General features: G+C 42.9%; 1 protein-coding gene across 1 annotated transcript in view; it reads left to right on the top strand.

The window, feature by feature from the left end:
- The window catches only part of septin12 (septin 12), a 41484-nt gene extending 18493 nt beyond the window's left edge, over positions 1–22991 (top strand). The window contains exons 3-11 of the mRNA XM_084570046.1: positions 11805–12197; positions 13910–14038; positions 17001–17082; positions 18476–18613; positions 18986–19103; positions 19840–19935; positions 20414–20510; positions 21160–21211; positions 22793–22991. Of these exons, the coding sequence (XP_084426172.1) occupies positions 11805–12197; positions 13910–14038; positions 17001–17082; positions 18476–18613; positions 18986–19103; positions 19840–19935; positions 20414–20510; positions 21160–21211; positions 22793–22955 (1268 nt within the window). The 3' untranslated portion in view covers positions 22956–22991. The remainder of the gene's footprint in view (positions 1–11804; positions 12198–13909; positions 14039–17000; positions 17083–18475; positions 18614–18985; positions 19104–19839; positions 19936–20413; positions 20511–21159; positions 21212–22792) is intronic.
- Positions 22992–26815: the final 3824 nt, after the last annotated feature.

Here is a 26815-nt window from a genome sequence, read left to right as displayed (position 1 = left end):
TGGATCACTGATTTACAGACAAAACAGTCAGAGGGAGAGACACACAAATAAATAGAGGAAATGGCAAATCTAAGTTTTCATAAGGGATCCCCCTTTATGTGTCTCTGTTTCAGCCTCCTGGTTTTTCCTTCCCATTTGCTCAGTTTAGAACCCTGTTTCCTGCCCAGTTGTTTGGTTCAAGGCCCTGAAATGTGTTTCCTGTACCAGATAAGATTAGCGCACCCTGGCTGTTTTTGACTCGTTACATGAACACCCAAAACAGACACACACGCACAAGCATAAGATAGACGGTGATGAAGAAACGTTCGACGCGACGGGCGAACGTGAAAACACGACCCTTGCAAAAGCGAGGGTGAGCAGAATAATAATAGCTATGCAACAATAAATAGGCTTTAACGGTGGCTTCAGTTTTCGAACGCACGGGCGGACACGAAGGGAAGAGAAAAAGTCAGGAAGGATGACTGCGTGACCCCGGCGGGTCAAAGGTGAGGCAGCAGGGGAAACGTGACATGAGAAGCAGGGAGAGTACAAAGCGCCGTACATCAGCAGTTTGGATAAGAGGCTTTTAAAGGGTAGACATCTTCGAAACACAGCTGTGGCCGTGAGTCATACAAGTCGACGTGGTGGGCGTGTGCACATGTGTCAACGAGGAATAACAACAGCTTTAATGTCTCTACAGTCGAACCTAAATCAAATAATTACGCGCATTCCGTCCGTTAATGAGGCGTCGCGTATAAATTAATGAAATAATAGTGCGCATACTCTAAACCAAACTGAGTCTGCATGAAGGGAATGAGACGGTTAACTGAACGATGGAGCAGATTCACCGACATCTGTTTTTGTGCAGCAGGTGTGTGATGTCTGTGAGACATCTAGTTTGTCTGTAATTAGCCACCCTGCATGCACATGAGGCCGATTGAGCCATATTCCAACATCGCGCCGCCTTTTAGGAAGTACATTTAACAAACACAAACACACATTTGTCATTTAGTCAGGGCCGCGTCTTATTGTGTGCGCGCAGGCTTGGACAGATGTGGCATCTCCAACATTTCTGAGGGCGTTTTGTACCTAAAGCGTTTGTGTTTCCAAACGAAAACCGGCACTTAGAGGATTCGTCTGGTTTTTGAAAGTCGTGGCGCCGCCGTTCCTTTTCTCCGGCCGTTTTGGTTGGTTTTTAAATGTAAATATTTGTAGGTTTCTCCGCTGAAATGTGTGTGAACGTGTTTTTTCTTTTATTATTTTTTCTGTGGGCACGGGGCCACACACTACACCATTTAACTTCACATCAACAGGAAACTGTAAAGCCTCCAAGTGCCACTCTGAGCAAAGAATTAGAGCCTGACTCATCTTTAATAGACCCCTCCGTCTCCAGTGTGTTTGTAGTCTTTAATAGATAATGAATGATTGTGTGTGTGTGTGTGTGTGTGCCAGGAGACTACACTTTAATATTAACGTCGGCTTTGAGAAATGTGGGGATTGTCTCAACTATAACTCACTGTTTCATAAACTTAGATTGTTTCCGGGTATCTTTTCTCCATCGAAAATGAAATATGCAACGCAATAATGTGTGCAAAAAATGATGCACTCGCAAGTGTTTGTGCAACTTTCCCCTGCAGCAAATTTGCATGAAATTTGACTTTAGATCCAGTTGTACAAGAGTTCTTAATGTACTACATTAAAAATTGCTTAAAACAATACTCCTATCTAAATGTCTAGTGAAAAAAAAGGATAAAGAACAGTGCTTGTTCACTGTAAAACTGCAAAATTCAAAAGTTATAGAGAGGCTTTTAATGCACTGACTTCTCTGCTCCAGCTTGGTAACAGAATATTCTGTGGGAAAAAGACAAAGGGGGAACTTTACGCTGAAAACTTTACCTTTCGGAAAATGCCCCTTTTGATATTCGATACGTGCAGATCTTTTCCGCCGTCGTCTGTTGATCCCGAGGGCCATCCTCTTCACATCGCGGGCCGTCTGATAAACGGCCACAGTTTATCAGACTTCAAACAGCTCCCTCTGGAGCCACAAAAGGCTTCATACAACTCTTTTTTTTTTTTTTTTTTTTTCTAAACAGGGAGTTGTGTAAACACCTGTGAACAGGCTGTGTTGTTAAAAAAAGGCCACACTTGGGCGCATCTTGTCGAAACCACGGAGTAGGAGTAAAAAGATGGTTTTGTGTATTTTTGCAAAAAAAAAAAAAAGGAGAAGAAAAGAAAGGCGTGTGGTCTGTATGAGGAAATGCCACTGAACACAGGGACATCAGAAAACAAGGCATTTGAATGTGCTATGAATGGCTAGTGAGTTATTCATCAGATCACTTGAGCAGTGTTTACTCTCCTCTGGCTCATTGTCTCGGTCTGACATCAACCTGGGGCCCGTTACATAAAGCACGCAGAGACGAGGAAGTCCAACACTTGACTTGAATGAACCCAGTACATCAGTCAGGGCCGGAGCGGCTCCGCCGAGGTCAATTGGAGTTCAGGCGATCGGCACAATTCGACACAGGTTCAAGTAGTTAATTGTGTGTGCGCAAACTATTTTTAAGAGGTCAAGCAGGGATGGAATCTGGTGGAGAAAGAGCAGAGACACAGAGAGAAAAAGATGTTCAGTTAAGATTTCATAAAATATTATGTTATATATATATACAGCCTAATTAAATCTTAGACACAGCACATTCAGACAGTCAGGAAGAGCTGTTAAACTACAGCTGCATTAACCTCCTCGTAGGCAGACAGGAAGTGACACGTGATGGCGCCCACCTGTCTCTCAAAATTTAAATAGGTGACTTATATAAATACGAGTAGATTCCCTTTAGAGGCTAAAACCACAGACTGCACCAAGCTGTAAATGTTTATTTCTGCTGTGAAGTTGAGCGTTTTAATTTGAGGGTTTTTGGGGACTGACTCTGTTTTGGATCCACCCTCTAGTGGCCAATCTGGGAACTGTTGACCGATATAGTTAAGCTTTTTTTTTTTTTTTTTAGTAAAAACTTTTAATTTGAAGCTGCAGCAGAGGAAATATTCCAGCCATCATTTTTATGGCAATTCATATCCAGATATGTTCATATACACCGATCAGGCATAACATTATGACCACTGACAGGATATGTGACCTGGACCTGGCATTTATGTAGACTTTACTTAGACATGTAGCACCCACCTAGACCAGACCAGGCACCCCCACCCCTTAGCAATGACACTCCTTAATGGCAGCAGCCATCCCCAGCAGGATGCAGCTTGGCACAGATGCAAAAATGGCTTAGGAACAACTCAAAAGAATCATGAAAAACATGCCTCCAGATTCACTAGATCTCCTCAACCCATATAACCCAAAGGCCCAAAACTAACAACATCCTGGTGCCAGACACCACAGGACACCCTCAGAAGGCCCATGTCCATTCTCTGATGAGTCCCAGCTGTTTTGGAGGCACAAGGGACACAATAATAATCAGAACGATATGCCTGATTGGCGTAGATTAAAATACTATGTCACAGAGCAGTTCTATCAATATAAATGTGATTATTATTCACATTGATTGTCTGTCTGATTATTATTATTATATCTGGAGATGAGAAAGTTAAATACTGTGGTGGTGGTGGAGCGTCAGAGAGGGAGTGGTGACATCGTTTCTTTCCTGTAGAGTCAGTGTCACAGGAACTGGCTCGTTATACAACAGGTCAGGGTCAGTCGGGTTAGTTTCAAGCAGTAGAAAATCTAAAAATCAAGCTCTGATAAAACAGCTGGAAAACAAACCCGGCAGCAGTCTAATATTTCTCTCAGGCGTTTACCAAAACTGAGTGGATATAGGCCGTTACGCTCACCAAGTTGACACGCACATGACAAATTGACACTAAAAATGCTGTGTGTGTAAATAGAAAACTGTTGCCAACAGATTGTGGATAATAAATTCTTAATCTGATGATTTAAGTTGATCTTAAATGTCATCCAGAGCTCGCTACTCAGAGCTTCTTTATAAAAAAAAAAAAAACAGTGCTGCAAACTGTGTAGAAGTATCATAATCATTGTCTGACCATGTGTTTTTGACACAGCTATCCAGGCAGCAGAAGATTTTAACCAGGAAACCATTTCCTCCACACACACACACACATACACACCAGGAAATGCATCACCTTCTGACACATGCTCTTACACACAATGCCACTCCCCTCCACACTCAGGCAGCAATGCTACATCCTGCCCAGTTGCGTGTGTGTCAGTGCAGACGGCCGTGCCTCAACGCCAGGTAAAGAACGTCTCTCTCTCGCGCTCTCTCCTTCCTGCATTCCGCCCCTTTTTTAAACAGCTTTTAATTAGTCCGGCGGTACGGGCCCTGTGTTTTCTTTCCATGTGCTGCCGCCGCTTCTTTACGCCGTTAAGCGCGCCTTGGAAGGTTGGCACTCCAGATCTGGACGTGTACAAACTGGTTTTCACGCTTGTTAGCTGCGACTGTGTTGGGGTTTTTTCAGAGCAGGAAACATAATTATAATCACAAGTGATAGAAGGTGCAATACGTGAGGGACTTTTCCCAACCTTTTATGACATTTATGATTAAGATTACTGATAGAATTACTAGCAGTAGTCTTTATGTCTAATTGTCAGTTAATTATTAACTTGCTTTTTAAGGCGCAACACTGTTATGCCTGATACTGAACGAGCACTTGTCTATCACCACCATAATAACATGTAACTGCGTGCAGGATTGGTGACCTCACAATTACTTTGGAAGCCGATCCCAGTCTGACATGGACCCTTACATCAGATTGGGAAACCCGATGGCTGCGTTGCACAAACGCTGACAAGACAAACACGTACACGGCAGTTAAAAACAATTTGCATGTCCATAGAGCCTAGATTTTCTCATTACGGGCCGATATGTAAATTTGAGTTTTGCTTTCAGTTCTGTGGAGCAGTCGGTTGATGTTATCACTGCAACTGACAGATGGCAAATTGCTAAAAATAACATTCGCGGAGGTAAAGGAGAGCGGAGTAAGCGCCAGGCAGGTGCAACACGTTGTTCATTCATTCATAGCTCGGGCTAGTTTAATCACTGCCATCATGACAGATTTAATTAATTTATTTTATTATACACACATGCTCTATTTCTATGTATAAATATAGGCCGCCTAAACAAAGACTCAAATCAAATCAAAGCTGTACATGACTATTGTTATTAGCGGTAGCAGTAATGCTATTAGTAGCGACTGCATTTGGTCACCAGCTGCTGTTGCAGTGCTTTTGCAATTTCTGCCTAACAGGTTAACCAGATCTACCTCAAATTTAATCAGAATAGTCTTTTTTAACGCCTCGGTGAAGCCACATTTGCGGATCTCGTGAGTTTTTATGGAACATTTTATTTATTTATTTTTTTTACGAGAACAGCGCGGGCAAATTTAGATGTAAAGAAAAAAAGCCAATCTTGATACTGTAAGAGTCGTGTTTTGAAGACCTACCTTGTGTAAGTGTTCGCAGATGTAGTGCCATCTAGTGGCAGGTAAGTTGGGAAGTTTGTTCCCAGCGTCGCCACGTTTACAAAATTTGCACGGTGTGATGTGCGCACCACGTGCCGAACGTAATATGCAGCGACAGGACATATATCACTGGGCGTTCTCTAATAAATAAAAACCCGCCGTCGGCTGCTTGCAGCTTCAAATTGTAATTGCTCCTGATCTACTTAACAAAAGTGCGTCACTTAGCGCCGCTTACACTGTTAAAAACAAAATATTGCTCTCATCGCAGCGTCAGATGCGACTCAGCCTACTTTATTTCATCACACCCCTGTGACTCGCGGCTGCGAATCACCGTGGCAACCGAGTTACTCACGGCCTAGGTCACAGGTCATGACAGGAACATTAGGAGACGTACATGATTCATTCCTCTCTGAGTAAATGGAAGTGGTGATCTTTCGTCTGCAGGGTGGGACAGTTAGAGGAGAGCTGTAACTGGGTAAGGGCTGGAGTGCCCTTGAGCAAGGCACCTAAACCCAAAACTGCATCCATGGGGCCTTGTATGGCCGCGTACAAATGGATGTCGGTGCATATACAGTATATTCTGTAAAGCTGATTTTCATTTTTACAGTGTTTTGTGTGTGGTCATCTTAGGTCCTAGTGGTTTATGACTTTGCTGCTCTCTTGGCCAAAAATAGAGACTTTACTTGGCTAAATAAAGAATATAATAATAACAAACGTGCCTAGATACGTCCTCAACTGCAGCCACGTAAGTCGGCGAATCAGTAGATTTCAAGAACCAGTTTAAAGATTTAGATTTAGGCTTCGGCTAAGATAAACTTTATTGATCCACAGCGGATCAATTGCTTGGTTACAGTTGCTCAGTTGCATATGAAAACCACTAGTAAAATGAAACATAGGTGTAAGATAAGTTAAACAATGCAAGGATAAACCATTGCGCTTGGTTTATATTTCCCGAGGCGTATCCTTGCAGACCTCTCAGGTGGATTTATACTTGTGTACGTTCCTGAAAGTACGCCACCAAAGTGCTAGTAGCCGTCAGGATTTCATTGCAACTGTGAGTCTCTTTGTATACGGGTAAATATTGAACATCTGCGGAGTAGTAGGCGTGTTTTACGGGCCACTGAGCCCGGACCGAAGCAGAGGGACGTTGCTTGTCCAGCAAAGACGGTGGAGGAGGGAACAGATTTCGGACTGCAGTTGCCGCAGACTTAGTTGAATTTATAGGAAAAGCCCTCTACATCAGGCAGAGAAGAAGAGGATCTGGAGCGACCTGATAAAATCATACAGGTTAAAGCAGCCCGTATACGGGACACAAACATGTTTACATGAGAAACAAGAGAACCCTCTACCCATGTAGATGTGAAGAGCTCATTTTAAGCCAACATTTGCTGCTGCATGTGATTATACAGAAATAAATGTAATCTGTTTGAGTTAATTAAATGGCAGGGGTTGCTACTATGTTCTATCCTTGCCTTGGATTATTTCAGGACAGCGAATCCAGCCAGACAAATTTGAGTGTGACGCTATATCAAGGGTGGTGTGGCTTAGAGGGACTTGTGTAAATTTAGTGCTCGGAGATCTATATATGACCCTTGAGCTCATAAGTGTTTCTGGGAAACAGAGGCCCCACAACACGGAGACAATGTCTGGCCACATCTCGGGGGTGTAGTAGCCTAATGTTGTCTCTTTAAGGAGTCACATTTGAGTTTGACTAATTGGTTTTTGTTGGCAAGTCACAGAGCCAATTGGAACACTAACTGACTATTTAGTGTGGTGACTGCTGCCTCCCTGCACCTCCATCCCACACTGGCTGACAGCTCAGCCGCTGCCGGGTAAATGATCCTGACGGGTGAGGAGGGCGTAGTTCTTCTCCTCGCGGGGATTAGTGGAAGCTCCTTGGGCCATTTGCATGTGAATGGATCTGCAAGCAAGCAAGCAAGCAGCTCCCCTCCCCACCCTCCCCCCTCCTCCTCTTTCTGCCTCTCAACTTTTCTCCACTCACGCTGCTCCTGACATTAGGGGAGAACCAAAGAGAGGGAGAGCGAGGAAGGCAGCAAAGAGAGGGAAAAGGAGGGCATCATTTCTAAAAGGGACAGACTTTGCCGCGGGGAGTTGAGCAGCCTGCTTTGCGAGGCCTTCGCTGACAAACACAGGGACATACCGAAGTGGTTTATGTGAATGAGAGAAGGTAGGAATTTGTCTTTTGCTTTGTTTTGTTCTTTTCCCTGTGACTGAGCATGGACGTCGGTGGTCACCCCACCGGCGTCCATGCTCAGTGTTCAGGGCTAACAATGAAAGCTGCTAGGACTGGTCCATTTTGTCAGTCTGAATGGGGTGAGGGTTTTTTTTTTTTTTTTTGTTGCTAGGCCTTGGCTGTTTTCTTACAAATAGTTGAATCAAACAGATCCAACGAAGAAGTCGACGGGCGTGCACTGTGGATTGCAAGACCCAATTTGATCGAACATTGATCTTTTATATTTATAGTACCTCACAAATGTAATTGCGGATACTTTGAGAACCCTGGAAAACTTTGTATTCAGGTATTTTATATGCAAACTGTCCCCATTTAGTTTGGGGTAACTGGCTGTAGTTAATGGCTCTATAATAAATTGCAAAAGGCTATAACTAATATGTATTCTGTGACAACTATGAACTGCGAGAAATGACCTCCACATATTCCTAGAGTGATGTTATCGAACTCATGCAGTTTACTGTCATGCAAAATAAGACACAAAAGCATCAATAGCTGAGAACAGTCCTCTATCGGCTATTAAATGGTTGGCATTTGTGCTTAATAATAACTTCTTTAACGCTAGCTCTCGTTTCTCTAATCGTCCTAATGTTTAATTTGAGGACATTTGACTTTTTTGGGAGACTGATTGATCATCATTCACGTTGTCCCGTGCATGAACAAATATCAGTAACACTTTGTGACGACAGTTGCTTTAGGTAGCGACCGAACAACAACTGTTGGTTTGTTTCCAACCTGCCTGATCATCTGCCTGACTGGCTTTGTCAGACTTAGGTTTTCCCTCCGTGGGCCTTTCTACTTTAGCCTCGCCAAGGCTAAGCCCTGCGGGCGTACACTTCCACTGCAGCCTCCACGGGCCAAATGTAGACACACTGAGCAGGCTGTTGTGGTTCTGCTTGGTGACGGTCCCACAATGGTTTCCTCCTCTTGGCTTCGTCATCTGCGGTGTGAGGTCGACCTGTGTGTCTGCAGGTGTCTTTTGGAGGTTTTGGAGGTGTCAGCCGCTGTGCGGCTCGGAGCGCGTTTGAACCGTAATGCGGTGTGGAGTTTTGTTTCACCCGTGTTTCTGTTTTATACAGCCCAACATGAATGTTATTGTGGGATCTCTTTCAGCCATGTCGGAGCCCGGTTACGCTACTGCCGGCCCTGTTCCTTCCATTAAAACAGTCTAGCTTCTGCCTCGTCCTCTTTTCAGCTGATTAGAGGATTTAATGGTTGGGATGTCATTTGGCAATATCATCGTGAATACAGGAAAAGGAGAAAAACTATATGAACATTTAAAATGCACACCAACAGAAATCTGTCTTCATGGCATTAAGCTACACATTCAGCTGTCCATGTGCTCTTGATGCAGCCAAACATGACCAAATACTGCACCTTAGCTTGCAGCCATCGCTGCTGTGCAGATATAATACCATAGAAATCCAAATGGTGTGTCACCACACTCAAATTCCCATAAGAAGTGAGTCTGAGCCTGTTCCAGGTTAATGGGACAACACTTCCCACCTACTGCAGGACATCTTTTGAAGCATACAGCCGCCTCAGCGACTCATACCATGACTAAAAAGGAACTGTCAAATTTCACTTCACCCATTGACTTTTTTACACAGCTTCAAATTCAGTGTAAACGGCTCAAACGGTCATACGCCGTATAATATAAGCATTTTTTTTTTTTATCATTTCTTGTGTAATGATGGTCACAATGCGATTTATTCTTGTTAGATAAAGTGTATATCTTCTCAAAACTTAATCGATCAGTCTCTTCCATGTGCAACAGTGTGTTTGCTGAGTCCTTTTCAGAGAGCTTAGCATACTTGATTCTTGCCAATTCCAATTGCAGTTTCTATGTCATGTCATGTTTATCCATTGAGATAATCGGATTTGTTCGAGAACAATTCGCTGTTAAGAGCAGAGTGAGTTCACTGCCTGGGGAGCCCTCAGTAGATGAAAGTTGTCCCACATGAGGAAGAAGAAGAGAGAGGTTTCTATATTACATTGCCTTCCCTTTCATTTATATTTGTACCTTCTTGCACTAATGCTACACACAGCTTTCAGTCTCTTCCTCTTGCGGTTGAAACAAGGTGGGTGTTCGCCTTTGGTTAATTTTCTTCTCTATCTATAAAACAGGACGGTGGCATAAAGATCAAGCAAACATTCCCCTAAAGCATGATTGCATCCTTTTGTCCGACCCTCGTCAGTGATATATTAGCAGAGCCCTCCTTTAAAAGGTGCATCTGTGCAACTCTTGAGTGCGGTGTTATTTAAAAATCCTCTCTATGGGAACATCTCTAGCCTTTAACGTAAAGGACTTTCTTAAATCCTTGAGTCATTGTTTGCACGGTACAAATAGCCCATGATGCAGCTTAGTATTCGAAAAAGCTTTTACAAAAATAAATGGTTGGGCTGGATCCTTTTAAGATGTATTTATTCACCAGATAAATTTCCATTTATTCTTTATTCATACTGGAAAGTAAAGCTTCTTCAGCAGTTTTACATAAAGTGTAAATTTTAATGAAGCTGAAAACCCCCAGTCTCGTCTGTGTCGCCCGCACCCTTCTCTGTCCTGACTCATGAGGATTAGTTCTACTCTAATGGTTGTACGGTTGGATATTTATAGCTGATTAAATTAAGTGGACTAACGCGAATCAACGGCCTTTATGTGTGAGCGCTGCTTGCGCGTTAGCCCGGGAACATAGAGGGGCCGGTTGTTGCGGCTTGGTAAGCAAGTACAGAAACACGCAGATGTGTCAGTCATGCTGGACGAACCGTGTCATGATTATATTTGAGGAGTACATGCAGACAGCAAAACCCGGCGTCATGGGGATTGTCAGCGCCGTCCAATCCTCTTACAGCGCAGAGCGGCCTGCACACATGTACCAGTGAGCTAAGTCCCGGAAAGGGAGTGTGTTGAGTGTGTAAACATGGTTTTAGCCTTGAGGAGCTACAGTTAGGTCCCTGTCACCTGTGGGTAAGTGTGTGTTTATGATTGTTTCATCCTGTGCAAATATAACGAAATATGAGTCTGGTAACACGCTATTAGCCAAGTCTGCACACAACTGGATAGAGCTACAACCAATCAGAGCATTGTGATGTGACAAAAGATAGGTCTCCCTTGTGTCTTCGAAACAGTTGTTACTCATCAGATAATGGACATGGGTCTTCTGAGGGTGTCCTGTGGTGTCTTTGCAACAGGATGTTGTTAGTGGGGGGCCTTTGGGTCCTATGGGTTGAGGGGAGGACACAGATACTGGATGAGTTTGGGATCTAGTGAATTTGGAGGCCAGGTCAACACCTTGTGCCGTCTTTTATACTTTTTTGAGTTGTTCTTAAACCGTTCTTGTGTGTGCACCTGTGTCAGGCTGAATCCTTCTGGGGATGGCTGCTGCCATCAAGGAGCGTCATTGCTACGGGGTGGGGGTGCCTGGTCTGGTCTAGGTGGGTGGTACATGTCTAAGTAACATCCACACAAATGCCAGATCAAAACGTTTCCCAGCAGAACATTGTGTTGTCACAAGATGGTCAATGTTATTTACCTTTCCTGTCAGTGGTTTTAATGATGTGTCCGATTGGTGTATACAGTATCACTTTACACTGGCACATAAAAAAAAAAATAATGAAGTAGCACCAGGTTATATGAGTTGAGATGATGTTGGACTAGGCTTGTGTCTGTGTGTTAAGCACTGAGCTGTGTACAGGATGTTGTTAGCATACCGTAAAGATGTAAAACAGGGGGAAGCATCTAGCCTTCCTGTTTTCAAAAAACACATCTGCCAGTCACCTTTAAAGGCCTCTGATTAACACGTTGCATCTTGTTTGATTCACCTGCACAGAAATGGATAAAATGACAAGTTGATTTTATAGGGGGGCGTTACGGGGCTGCAGGTATTTCAGGTTTAACTGTCATACATCTCGAAGTGTGTTCCACAATGCACAGCAAATTTAAAGAACTAATGTCTGATCTGTGAAAGCAGCATCAGCAAGTTGACTTTCACTGGTCATCCTATTTGTATCCTCATAATCATCACCCAGATCAGAAGGTTTGAGCAGGAAGCCAACTGATCTAAAACCACGTCTCCTTCCCTCACAGAAACTGCTAGAGAGTTGGAGACGGACCTTTTCACCCCAATGGAGGAGAGAGGGGAGAAGGAGGGAGGCGTCGTTAGACAAGAGCGAGAGGATGCGGCCAAGGGCGACGGACAGCGAAACACCCAGACTCCAGCGGCGGAAAGGGAGGAGAACTGTGCGGAGATTTACAAAGAGCAGGAGGAGAACGAAAAGGGAATGGAGACGGGAGAGGTGAAGAAGGAGGTGGAGCTGGAGGCCGAGGTGAAGATGGAGCTTCGCCAGTCTGCGCCAGGCATGCAGATGAGCTTCATCCGGGGCACGGACCTGTTGGGGTACGTGGGCATCGAGGCGGTGCTGGACCAGATGAGGCGCAAGACCATGAAGGCTGGCTTTGAGTTCAACATCATGGTGGTTGGTGAGTCATAGTCACACACAGTTAACACCTATACTATTTAAGACTTGGGCAGGCTGTGTGAATGAGGTTAGGGTGTAAACTACACAGAGTTGGCAGCCTCTTCTAAGCCATTTGGTAAAGGTCACCACAAAGGCAAGATTGCCGTTTGACCACAGGCAAGGCTCAAGAGATGGTCGTTGGTGCGCGATCTCCATATCTCTCTTAAAAGATCCAAGAAGTTCGGCTCTGCAAATCCGTGTGACGATTTGAGAATAGGCAAATCAAGCCTTGAAGAGAGGGCGCTTTTTTTCACGCCAGTGGAGCGAGAGCTTGGGTTAGAGAGCCGTGAAGAATTAAGCGCCGCGATTGGCGATAACGGTAAGCCGAAACAAAAAGTGAGAAATGATTTGCATAAGTAATGATCCCTCAGGTAGTATACGGTCAGTCAGCCGGTGAAATCAACCATCTAAACGCAAATACTGAATAAGACACTTGATGAAAAGAATCAAAAGAGAGTGGGAGAAGGAGAATCAGATTCCAAAACACTGAAAGTAAAGTGACTTTTCTTAACATTCACAGCAAGAGCGAGTAGCCAGGTGTTAGTATGCTTTAAAGAAATGCTGACCAGTTTTTCAGTGCACCTTGCAAATAGCCCAGCACACAGCCCTAACCCTAACCCTCTACAAAAACATGCCATGACATCTCAACACCTCAGAACACCTTCTGAGTGGTCTGCACCAAAGAGCCCAGAGAAACCTTCATTCTGCCTTGCACAGAGATATTTATAAAGTAATGAGTAAGGGAAAGCTAGGGGACGATTGCACAATCATCTCTGCTCTTCTTATTGTCAATGCGTAGATTTCAACTAGCTCCGCAAGAAAGAGTGGCGCAACAAAGGTTGGGCAAATTTCCTGAAACAGGACGGTTGAGGTCAAATGAGTGAACCTTCTCCGAAGTTCCTTTGATGACTACGGGATGCAAGTAATTTAAAAAAACAGAGAAAGCCCAGATCCCACCAAATCTTCAACACTTTAAATATTAATTCAATTAATATTTAGCACCTAGAAGGGCCGAACTCTGCAGCAGTAATGTCCTACATTTACCATGAATCTGAATCTTGTTCAAACCAGTTCTGTTTGTCACTCTCTATTTCTGTGCAACACTAACTTCTATGTGTGCACGTTAGTGATTTTATAGAGTTAAGAGGTCTCTTCCTCACCGAGATACCATGTTTTGCTCTTCATTTTGGAAGAGGAAGTATGATTCTTTAAGGAGGAAGTGGTTCACAGTCGTTTCCCTTCGTCGCTGAACTGAAAACAGGAAGTGTGCACATGATTTTTTTAATGTTAAATGTTTCTTTTGCTGATCATTTACTTATGTTTAATGATTTTCCACCTGTGTGGCTATACGCACACTCCTACCTACATACTAGAATGTCTTCGGAGTTTCATATTCAGTCAGACATCCTGTGACATGTCTGAAGAGCTCATTATCATCGCATCAAGTGTGTGGGGATATTGAACTGTGATACAGTAACTTGCTGCTTATCTTAGCTCACCATTTAACAAACAGAGCAGGTTTTGGGGGAGTCCAAAATCTACACAATACTTTGACGGACCAGGCGCCATGAAAAGGCTTTTAACGGCCTCCTTTAGATATGGACACATGACAGTGGCATGAATTGTACACACACTTGGTGAATGATTTTAAACTTTGGTTTTACACGTCTGCAGGTCAGAGTGGTTTGGGGAAGTCCACGCTGGTCAACACTCTTTTCAAGTCCAAGATCAGCCCAAAGTCCTGCACGCCCAACTATGGAGAGAAGATCTCCAAAACAGTCAAATTGCATTCAGTCAGCCACGGTGAGTCCACATCCACCCACACACACACGTACACACTCAAACACTCAGCCAGGTTCTTATGATTACTTAGCCTCGGTGATGCCCCTATACTCACTCCTTTGTCTCTTAATAGAAGACAGCGTTTGTATGATTTGACCTCTACCTTGAATATTAAACAATAGCATTCACATGACTTAGCGAAGACACACCACGTGCCATGAATACAAAGCACACGTCTGGTTGGTTTCCAGTCAGTGTGTTTCTGTTCTGCCTCTTTGATCTCCTGCGACGGGATTTGTTTATTCGGGCCAGTGTGAAAAGGTTTTGTCAGAGAACGCTCTCACATCCTCGTATCAGATCGCTTTTCCTTTCACTACTTGCGTCGTGTACAGGAATCCCAGTTCGGGCTGTAGCTGCTTCCAAAAACCTTTTCAGATTTTGAGCGTTTTTACGTTCTTACTGGAATTCTTACTAGAATTCTGCCTATCATAAGAGTCAGTTCCACATTGTCACAAGTTTGGTTGCTTGACATGACTACTTCTGTAAAAACAGTTTTGGGAATGGACAATTACGAAACACGTTAATCACCCTGTTAATGTGACACACTGCATCTGTAGTCATCATACGTCCGCGTGAGATGGACGTCCCGTTGATGGTGGACAATGTCAACAAAATCTGCAACGGGAGCGAAGACCTGCAGAGAGTCTGTTTACAGCATTTGCTATGCAAGAGGGATTTTCTTCCATGAGCCATTTTTCTGACACGTTCATCATCAGTTGCAGTGGATTTGCTGCGTCTTCTTGGACGTGGAGGCGGCATTGTGTAGATCTTTCTGTTTCCACCTCAAAGGTCATGTGATCGCAAATCTCTACAAAAGCCACAAGTCATTTGTGGTTTCCAATAAGTCCAGGGAACGCCACCAAAGCTTCCTCTCTAGGGCAAATATTAAGTAATGTCTTTGTTATGAGTAAAAGTAGCAGTCGGTGTTTTGTTGTTTGCTAGCTCTTTAACCAGAGTGACTTAATCTAAATACATTTGTGATGCTAAGAAATGGTGACTTTTCATTGGAAAGCCAAGTTGAAAACGCATCGGTTAATCAATGAAATGCTCTTAGCTGTAATATTTTGCCTCGTGCTGAATCTTAAGAACCTAAAACTGAGGGACATCTGCAGCAAGTTTTAAGATATACCTCAGAATCAATGGTCTGCACGACAGTTTAGATAATGTCTGCAGGACAGACGAGTCAGATTCATATAAACCATGTGTGCATGTTTAAACCACAGCTTCTGGAGACACGGCAATGATGTTTCACTGATCATGAGAAGTTGGCCTAGGCTGCACATGTTTAAACACGCCCTGAACCTTTAGCTGAAACCGAGTTAATAACAGAACAACAGCCCCATTAGAGCAATAAAACAAAACATTATCCAGATCGCTCTGGCATGCAGAATTACATAAACAGGAAGTGTGCCTCTAGTTAGGTGCTACCTCTTACTTCATACGTTGGAACCGGTGAAACCGTACGGCGTGCGGTTCTGTCGATTGAGTCCAGGCAACAACAAAGAGGTACTTTATTACAGGTTAGTGAAAATCTTAATCATCAGGTTCCAGATGTTCGCTGTCATGCTTCCGATCAGAGGAGATTCCTGTCTGCTTACTCAACAATGGCTGCAGACTCAAATGATAGTCTTTACCGCGCGTCTTTCCTCGAACACTCAAAAGCGCACTCCTCGCACTGACTCAGTGAAGGTAAAACCGGGATTTCATCATCACACAAAAATCTGCACCCTGCGAAGTGAGGCTCTCTTCTGACAATGAACCGGCCGCAACCTGAAAGCAAACACTGATGCTAAACTTGAATCACTTTAACTAAACACACACGCAGACACACACAGGAATCTTAGATGAATGAACTGGCAAATGTTTTTCCACAGTGTACGCCAGGCTGAGCCTTCAGGATAATGTGCATATTCCACATGTCACCTTGTGCCGCTCAGAAATGTTAGATGATTGGTGCTGAGGTCTAACTTGTTTGGTCATGACTTCATCTGTGTAAGTGACCTGAGATGACTCTTGTTACTATTGGGTACACTGATCAGGCATAACATTATGACCGGTGACAGTTGCTTAGACATGTGCTAACAACACCCTGTACCCAGCTCAGTGCTTAACACACAGACACAAGACTAATGCAACATCTTCTCAACTCATCCTCATGAACAACATGTTTACCATTTTTTTATGTAACAATGTAAAGTCCTACTGTATACACCGATCAGCCACAACATTAAAACCACTGATGGAAGAAGTATATAACTGTGACCATCTCGTGACAACTCAATGTTCTGCTGGGAAACGTTTGGACCTGGTATTCATGTGGATGTTACTTAGACATGTAGCACCCACCTAGACCAGACCAGGCACCCCCACCCCATAGCAATGACATTCCTTGATGGCAGCAGCCATCCCCAGCAGGAACAGGAACAACTCAAGAAAAAACATGAAGAACAGCACAAGGTGTTGACCTGGCCTCCAAATTCACTAGATCTCAAACTGATCAAGTATCTGTGGGATGATCCACAGAGGCCCCTCCTCTCAACCCATGGGATCCAAAGGCCCCTCACTAACAACTTTCTGTTGCCAGACACTACAAGACACCCTCAGAAGGTCCATGTCCATTCTCTGAGGAGTCACAACTGTTTTGAAGGCACAAGGCAGACCTACACAACATTAGAAAGGTGGTCATAATGTTACGCCTGATCGGTGTAGATTCTTATAATGAGATGGATATGTTCTTATAAACACCTACATTTAACTTTTGAATAGAAACATCATGTAAACCGTTTTCATTTTCCACCATGCTTTCACATCGGCTGCACATTTGAAACATCAGCATGGGATTTCAGGGATGGTCTGGTAACAGTTAACTACTTAGCCATGCATACACATGTAAAGCCCTGTCCGTCTGCTCTTCTCTGTCTAGTGATTGAAGAAAAGGGGGTGAAGATGAAGCTGACGGTGACTGACACTCCGGGATTCGGAGACCAGATCAACAATGAGAACTGGTGAGTAGCCAGGAGGGAATGCATCTATGTATAAGTGACAGTAGTATAAAGTATGTAGGACTGAAGTATTTGAAGAAACCCCAACTGTCAGAGATTTCAGTGCAATTATTCAAGTGAAATAATTCAAAATAAAGTCCACGTTCATGTTAGCATTCCAGCATCAGCGATCAGTCCTTTGGACCGTGTTGTGTGCTCTAAACATGGAAACGGTTGCTAGTTCATGCATCGTCTGGTTCAGTGATCTGAGCTTTTATCTCACCTTTTCTACTTCCAGTTTATCTTCATCATCTGATCATTGTCGCTGCACAGTGTATTGAGAAATACGAAACTGAGTTAGCGTTGGCGTTATGGTAAAGGTTACTTTTGAGAGTGGGTTTAAAATGTTTTTGCCCTTCCTTTACGTTCTCATACATTTCAGGCTGTGCATATAGGCTAAAGTTCAACCACAGTCTGATCACCGTCTTTCACAAATGACCACATTCTGCCCACGTGTTGCGTTGTACGTGCGTCTTCCTCTGTGCTGAGACCCAAATCAAAGTGGTGAAGTAAAAGAAGTCAGCAGTACTTATAAGTAGTAGCAGATCAAATTACTAAAATAACACCTCAGCACGTTCATCAAGCATGCACATTGTTGTCATATCACTTTGCAGCATGTGACCCTACTGTAGACCAGTCAAGCTCGTTGAGGTTTATCTCTTCATCCTGCTGAGTGTTGATTGGCTCAGTGACTTCAGGCCCAGCACATTTCCACTGCTGAAAATGTGCAGAAAAATGTAGAACATCCCAACTGCGTGATCTTTCCTGTCTTGTTGTTTTTCTTGTTGCTCAGAGTAATACCACAACCCCTTCTTTATGTTGCGGCATTCTTGAGGTAATCTTTTGCCAATCTCTGGTCATAGGCTCTCCTTCTCATAACTATCTGCAAGCTAGAAAGGGTATTTCAGTCGCAAACTATCCAAAGGACAAGGAGTTCTTGTCTGCACGATTTATAACGCCTCTTGGCAGGACATATCAAACATTAAAAATCAACGCAAGTATTTCTAAAATGCCTTGATACGTGCTGTGACTCTGGCCAGGATTATGTTGCACTTATACTGGGTGTTGACTCCCCCTGGTTCAGAAAGGTATGGCTCCTTCCTTCAGGGGGACTCAAACAAGATAACAACCAGTGACTGAGCACATGATTAGATGTTTACACTGCTTCTCTCTGTCATCACGTCTGACCCATAGAGACATTTAAAAGGACAAGACCAGAAGTAGAAGTAGTATTGGTCTGGTGAGACACTACTCACTTATGCTACTCAGAGAGCCAGGGTTACGCAAGTAACCTAAAATTAAATGCAGCTTTACCTCTATGCATAACTTACAAGTTCTGTGCTTCCTCTTGCTGCAGTTGGGAGCCCATAGTGAAGTACGTCAACGAGCAGTATGAGAAATACCTGAGAGAAGAGCTGCATGTCAACCGCAAGAGGAGAATACCTGACAGTAGGGTCCACTGCTGCATCTACTTCCTCCCTGCCACTGGACACAGGTCAGTACTCATTCACTGCTGGGTTCAACGTCAAAGACAGTTCAGTGTGCGTCACACAGACAAGCAAATATGCTCAACAACGTTAATTCCCTTCAATGGAGCTGTGATTTTTCAAAAAATGGTTTAGAGACTGATTAGAACAAACAAACACCTCAATGGTTGATCACAAGTGGCACCAACTTTGGAAGCGTCCAACCTCTCCTGTTGCGATGAGTTGCGGGTGACTTGAATAGTAGTCCAGAGTCGATGCAGGTGCTTCAGAAGGTTAAAAAAAAGTATCATGCGTGTTTGTCAGCCTTTAACAAGTTCCCTATTCTGTAGACTTTCACTGTCCAAAATGATCCAACGATCAACATCTGTTTGTGTTTCCAGGTTACGCCCCATCGATGTTGAGTTCATGAAACGGTTGGGGAAGATAGTGAGCATTGTACCCGTCATCGCCAAAGCGGACACACTTACCGTTGAGGAAAGACAGGAGTTCAAAGAGAGGGTGAGGCGACATGTATACACACTTTACCTGCAATGTAATTTGTTATTCCTTTTGTGTTATTGGAAGGTGTTAGATAAACCAGATGAGAATTTAGGGAACTGACTCAAATGCAGGGACCATTCGGGGCGCTTGTTAGAAGTCCAACTTTACCAGTAACCATTGGATCACACAGGGGATAGGAAATAAACTTTGTGATGGCCAGGTGGTCATACCAGACTGGATTTACCAGATTGATGCTAACAATATAGAGTATGTCTATGAAGGTTCTCAGTCATCCAGGTCATGGTATATCCAAAAAAGGTTCAAAAAAGGCAACTGGACTTGTGGAGTTTTTTCAGAAGATGTTTCACCACTCATCTGAGTAGCTTCTTCAGTTTTAGGGGACTGGTGGGAAGTCTGAGGTTTAAATAGGAACTCCTACTGGAACTTGCTTGTGCACTGGTTTCTGGTTGGAACTGAAGAAGCTTAGCGGATGTGTGGTGAAACGTCTTCTCAAAAAACTCTACAAGTCCAGTTGCCTTTTTTTGAACCTTTTTTGGATAACTAGGTTATCTAGGGTCAGCCTTACTTCTTGCTAACAAACATGAGCAGCTCAACTTTCGTTCTTGCGGGGCCTTGACATGGTTGGTACCTGTGTACCTGCGCATATAGCTTTTTATTACCATATGCAACCTTCAGGGAATATGAAAACCAGTTAAACTGAGCTATGTATTTAACTTTTGACCTTTGATTGCAGATAAGGCAAGACTTGGCAGCCAACGGGATTCGTGTCTACCCGCAGAAAGAGTACGACGAGGATCCCGAAGAGCGCATCCTCAATGACAGGATCCGGGTAACATCTCCACTCCTGCCATCTAGCCAGACCAATAATTCACTTTGTCTTCCTTTACTTGTCATTATACTAGATTCATCAAGAAGTAATTATATAATTAAAGCTAGACAGAATGAAACAAAGTTTGTGTTTTACATTTTGCATTGTATAACTACTATTAGTATTAGTAGTACATTTGAGCTCCGTGCATTTTTTAAGTACAGATCTGAACTAATTAATTCACAAAATAAATCCTACAGAGTTTATTAAGTGCTTACAAAGTCCCCGTATAACATGTCAAAGAAACAGACCACCACAAAAAGCCTCTTGGATCCAGTATTTGATGTAAACCTGTGCTGTTTTGGAAGTAGCACTTACTGTACTGCGTCTCCCAGTTGTCACAGATATTTTGCACAGTGTACAAGTACATGTGTCATAATTTTATGAGACACGTGTTGTAATAAAAATGTTCAATGATTGTTCAATTGTGTGTTTCCAGGAGAGCATTCCCTTCGCCGTGGTGGGAACTGACAAGGAGCACCAGGTGAATGGAAACAAGGTGCTGGGCCGTAAAACAAAGTGGGGAATTATTGAAGGTAAATCACGAGTGTCACACTTGATTTTTAAGATTTAGTTCTTGTAGCCGCCCAGGAATCCAACTTGGCATAACAGAGGGCCCTTTTTAAGATTTACCCACTTTGAAAAAGCTCAAATCTGGACAGAGAAAAATGGAGTTTTAGTCTAAAAGGACAGCTGACTGAGATTTAGAAATGCATTTAATTTCGTTAATGTTAATTTCGTTTGGCGCTAATCATTTTAACTGATGTCATTATGTGAAAGTTGAGCACCTGTATTACTGTGTGAATGATTTCAGTTAGCCAGTTAAAGTCTGAGTTTAGACAGAAGTTTAAACGATAATTTGTTTAAATAATGTGTCTTTACACAAATCAGCCTTATGTTTCAGTGACCTCTTTCTCACACCCCTTAACACAAACAGAACAGACAGTCTTTTATAATATCACGCATTAACTTCCATTGTCTGTGATTACACAGAAGCCTGATGCTTTATGAGGGTTAAAAGTGCAGGAGTTCCATGCATTCAGATGTTTAATGTGTTAATAGTTTGTTAACAGCAATATATAACGATTCCAAAAGGAGTGGCATGATGTTCATTTGCACCCCTACTTTAATGTCACAGAGATTTTTAAGAGCTTAATGTCATTTTTTTTTTTTCTCTTTACACAGTTGAAAATGTGGCACACTGTGAGTTTGCACACCTGAGAGATCTACTCATCAGGTGAGTTTGGCTGTGGTGCTTATTTCTGAGAAATAAGGCAGGGAACTGCTATGACATGCAAGATGAGGGTCAGCAGCTGAATGTTTGCTAAGAGCGTCCTTTTCCTGCATGTCATAGTGCACCTTGTCGACTAATAGTCACCATGGTGTTATATAGACACACTCACACATACACATATAGCTGCTTCCTATGTTACAACTTTCGTAAGTACACCAAATTTGGATACATCAGGTGGAGACAACAAAAATATGCAAGAGACGCAGGCTTCTTTGTTGAAAAAAAAAAATACTGTGAAGGGGCAGATGTGCGTCTAAACTGTTGGCACATGCTTTGTGTGGGTGTTTATAAATTGCCGGACTTTATCTGCATACATTGTTAGTGGGAGGATTACAGAATCAGCAGGTTGAGTCAGGGCAAGCCGCATTAACAAAGACTCACATGAGCCTATCTCATCAGCTCAACCAGATCAGTCCTGGAGTCACAAAAAACAAAACTTGGCAAACTGACAGAAAATTAGGGCTGTCAGAATGAACGCATCAATAGTTTTTGCAGTTGTCATGAACAATTTTACCCTGCAGAGAGCAGCAATATGCACTGTAGCTGAAAATCCCTAAAGAAGAAGAAAAAGTGGTCATAGAAGAACAAATAAAGCATGAGCAAATGTGCAGAAATGTATATGGAAACGGCAAGTTCAGCTTCAAAGTCCTGCCAAGTGCTTCCTTCAACAAGACCAAAGTTATCTGCATGAACTGTTGATCTGACTTGAGTTCGCACCGATTTTCATTAATCTTGCATTAACTAAGGAAATCGTGCGATTAATCGCGATTCGATATTTTAATCTATTGACATTATTGTGTGAAAATGTGCTCCGTTTCCAGTCTGGGATCTTATTCTCTTACTAAATGGAGAAATCCAGTCTCACAGAACACAGAAAACAGCCTTTGAGCCTTGTTGTTAAATATTAAAACTCCTTTCACATGTTCAGATGAACCATATCCATCAAGATAAAGGAATATGAACTGTAATTAATTAATTTCATGTAATTGACGTCATCTATGTGGGAGCTTTTCCACCCCACTAGCTGTTCAGATAAACCACTTCTACTCCAGTAGAAGCTACATCAGTATTCTTAACAAGACACACATCACTTTTGGGAACGGCTCGCTCTTTCGAATCAGACACATCAGATAGAGGGCAGCCAAATAAATATCAAGGTTGAGGAGGACTCAAACGCACGACTCAGGACACAGATAGCGGATAGAAAGTCTATACTAAAAAAAAAAAAGCTGGCAAAGACAAAGTCCAAAAAGCACAAAGCACCCTAGGAAAGGACTAGAAAGACAAGCTGGCATAGTTGGAAGGAAACACAGAGACTAAATACAAGGGGGAAAATGAGGCACAGGTGGGACAGTAACCACACGGAGGGAAGTGAAGACATCTGAAATGACAGTTGACAGTTTGTAACTTAGAGAGAGTTAGACAGGAAATTACCCAAAACACGGCGATACACTTAATCACGACCAGGTGCCGCAGAGCTGAATGTGACAGTTTTTTTTTTTTGTCTTTGTTCTCTACACAAAGGTCTCACCTTCAGGACCTAAAGGACGTGACACACAACATCCATTACGAAACCTACCGCGTGCGGCGACTCAACGAGAGCAACATAAACTTCAGCGAGCTGGGGCCGTCCGGCTGGCCGCTGGAGAACGGAACTGACAAATGCGATTCAGAGAGCCAGCTTTAAGCTCTGTCCCCGCGTTGACAAAGGAGTGCTGATGTTCAGAACGAAGGGTGGGTGGGGTGGGGGGTTATTTTTTCCACTTAAACAGGAGATGGAGAATTTTTTTTTTTTTTTAATTATGGGACCAAGTAGTGGATTGTTTATCAGTGAAATTCTATCTGTTTTTACATAAGACATATGAAATGCGTAAAAAAATAATGTGTGTTTTTGAATGTGAGGTCACATTCTGGAAGGATGGTGGCATGTAGAGAGCCAGGGGTCAGAGGTCAGGGGAGAGAGAGAGAGAGCAGGACAGTACAATGTGGCGCGGTGGGAGGAAACATAAGCATAACTCTCACAAATGTGTATATAGTTAGCCCAGGCCTTAACATTCAGGATCAGCGTTGGATCACGTTCAACCTCTTGCGGCTCAGTGGGAGGAAATCCCTGCAGCCGGGATACAAAATCTGGCGGACAGACTCAAACCGGAGGCTGTAGATTGATGTCCAAGTTTGTCTTGACCAGATACTTTTTTTTTTTTTTTTTTTTTTTTTTTACCAGTGTCCACAGACGAATCGATGTAGCGACAGATGTTTTTGTTGCTTAGGTCACGTGTGTTTAAATGTCATCTTAATCAAAAGAAAATAATAATGTTGTTTGGAAAGGTTTTGATTTGATGATTTGCGGTAGAAGCAACCGAAATAGCGACATCTAGTTGCAGCATCGAAAAGCTGCTGTGCCAACTGCTTGCCTGTTCATTTTGATCATCTGTTTCTAAGTTCTGATTCGGATGGAGTATGCAAATCTTGGAAGAGTTTTGTCATCCAGCCTGCTTGGTTGTTGTTTGGTTTCCTTTTTTTTTTTTTTGAAGAGACAGCTGCCATTATTTTCACCAACGTGATCTAAGTGAATGATAGATTCGACTGATTGTAGGGAATATAAACTAAAAGAATATACCGTAGGACCTTGGAGGGCATGTGTATCAACTGTTTCGTCGTGCTGACTTTCAGCATTTACTAACCTCTTGTTTTTTTTTGTTTTTTGTTTTTTTCGTGTCCACACTGGATAGAACTGATGCTGTTGATGTGTTGAATGTGCTTAGCCCACGATCAGTGTTTGAGATACTTTTTAAAAAGCTTGCAGTCGACATTAAAGTGCCAATACAACAGGAAAACGTGGAAATTCTTCATTCTTTTCCTCTTTACCTAAGTGTGACTCAGTACTCCCATACACTATCCTCAAAAACACCCACCTGTTTGGAACAGTCCACATGTGAACAGGTTAATGGGAAACAGGTGATGGTCGTGATTGGGTATAAAAGGAGCTTTCCCAAAAGGCTCAGTCGTTCAGAAGCAAGGATGGGGTGAGGGTCACCACTCTGTCAGCAACTGTGAGCGAATAGTTTGAGAACGTTTTTGAATGTACATTTGTGAGGAGTTTAGGGATTTCATCATCTATAGTCTATAATATCCTCAAAAGATTCAAAACAGTTGGAGAAATCTCTGCACCTAAGCAGCAAAGACAAAAACCAACATTGAATGCCCTTTGACCCCTCACTGCATTAAAAACATTGCCTTCTGTAAAAGATATTACCTGGTTAAAACTCTAAAATGCAAAGCGAAGGCAATACACCTATCAGCCACAACATTATGACCACTGGCAGGAGAAGTAAATAACATCTTGTGACAATACAATGTTCTGCTAGGAAACGTTTAGACCTGGCATTCGTGTGGAGTCGTGTTTTTTTTCTTCATTTTGCGCACATATCAAAAGTCATGGTGTCCGGAGTCTGACCACTTATAAAAATCTACTGCCTGGCCAAAACAAAAGTCGCCACCTGGATTTAACAAACCAAAGAGGTACGAGTCTTCTATTGGATAATTACTGCATGGGTGATTATCTTTCAGCTGGCAACAAGTTATTCAACCCCAACTGATGCAATGAGTAGCTTCTCATTTCTTAAACAACCATGTCTAAAGACACATCCCGTGGTTGTGGAAAAGATGTTAGTCTGTTTGAGAAGGGTCAAATCATTGGCATGCATCAAGCAGAGAAAACATCTAAGGTGATTGAAGAAACTACTAAAACTGGATTAAGAAAATCCTGATTGATTGTGATCTGTGATCAGTTAAACATTTGGTGAAATCATATCAAAGAAAAACAACAGTAGAACTCAGGGCTATGTTTAATAGTGAAAGTAAGAGCATTTCCACACATACAATGTGAAGGGAACTCAAGGGATTGGGACTGAACAGCTGTGTAGCCTTAAGAAAACCACTAATCAGTGAGGCTAACTGAGAAAAAAAAGGTTTCAATTTGCTAGGGAGCATAAAGATTGGACTCTGGAGCAATGGAAGAAGGTCATGATGAGTCCAGATTTACCCTGTTCCAGAGTGATGGGGGCATCAGGGTAAGAAGAGAGGCAGATGAAGTGATGCACCCATCATGCCTAGTGCCTACTGTACAAGCCTGTGGGGGCAGTGCTATGATCTGGGGTTGCTGCAGTTGCTCAGGTCTAGGTTCAGCAACATTATGTTGTCCAAAGAATGAGGTCAGCTGACTACCTGAATATACTGAATGACCAGGTTATTCTATCAATGGGTTTTTTCTTCCCTGATGTTCACGGGCATATTCCAAGATGACAATGTCAGGATTCATGGGGCTCAGATTGTGAAAGAGTGGTTCAGGGAGCATGAGACATCATTGTCACACATGGATTGTCCACCACAGAGTCCAGACCTTAACCCCATTGAGAATCTTTGTGATGTGCTGGAGAAGGCTTTGCGCAGTGGTCAGACTCTCCCGTCATCAATACAAGATCTTGGTGGAAAATGAATGCAACACTGGTTGGAAATAAATCTGGTGACACTGCAGAAGCTTATCGAAACAATGCCACGGCGAATGTGTGCTGTAATCAAAGCTAAAGGCGAAATATTAGAGTGTGTGACCTTTTATTTGGTGTTATTTTTTTACATAGCCTTTCAAACAGCGACTAAGAGCATTGGATATACGAAGAGAAATAAAATTCAGGTCAGTGGTGAATATGTTTAATGTTATGCATTCCCTCAGATGTGTGCTCTATAGTGGCTGCTATAGAGCACACATCTGAGGGAGAAGAAAATATTGTGTGAAGGGCATGTTGTTTATCAGACCTCCTTGATTTCTTTGTCTTCTTATTCTTTTTCTTCTTCTAACATGTTTTCCCAGAGTTCATAGTTTTCTTTATGATGCCATGTTGGTTGTTGTTGTGGGTTGTGCTGCACGTCTTTCTCCAGCAGGTTGTGCCCTTGAGCAAGTCCGGTAACATTTAAAGCCGTTTTCTCCACTGTTGTTGTACATTGCAGTAGCTGGTGCACAGATTAGCGTGCTGATATAAGTGAACATATGCTGCTTTGTTTTTGTAGTAAAGTGCAGAAATAAAGACTTTAGAGAACAACACGGTCACAGACAATTATGTAGGAAAATACCTTCAGTCGTCAAGTTGCCCTGCTGTCGTGTTGAACTAGATTTTCTCCTGAAGGAGTCCTGTCTTTACAGAAGCAGAGATTGTGCAGCCACTAACGTTTTTGTGTGCGGTGAACTCAGGCAAGTGGCAAGTGATGTATAAATAAAATTCACAAGTGATTTCTGGACAAACACCAGCAGAGAGACTGCGTTGTTCCTGAATTGCAACGTATCAACTGTCCCTAATAGAGACGTACTCCAGAGATCGTCTCATAGCTGGGCCGCCTGCCAAGCTATACAACATAATGACTCTGTTATAATGTGGCTGTCATTATACCTTCTATAGTCATGAGGCCGGACCTGCTACAGTCGCTGACCCTGTGTGACTGAGACCCACCACAGTGTTTGTGGTGGTCGCTGTTTGGTCCAAGATTGTATCT

This window comes from Chelon labrosus (assembly GCF_963514085.1).
Source record: "Chelon labrosus genome assembly, chromosome: 21".
Taxonomy (NCBI): Eukaryota; Metazoa; Chordata; class Actinopteri; order Mugiliformes; family Mugilidae; genus Chelon; species Chelon labrosus.
Note: the sequence above shows the minus strand (reverse complement) of the source record. Positions and strands in the feature narration are given on the sequence as shown.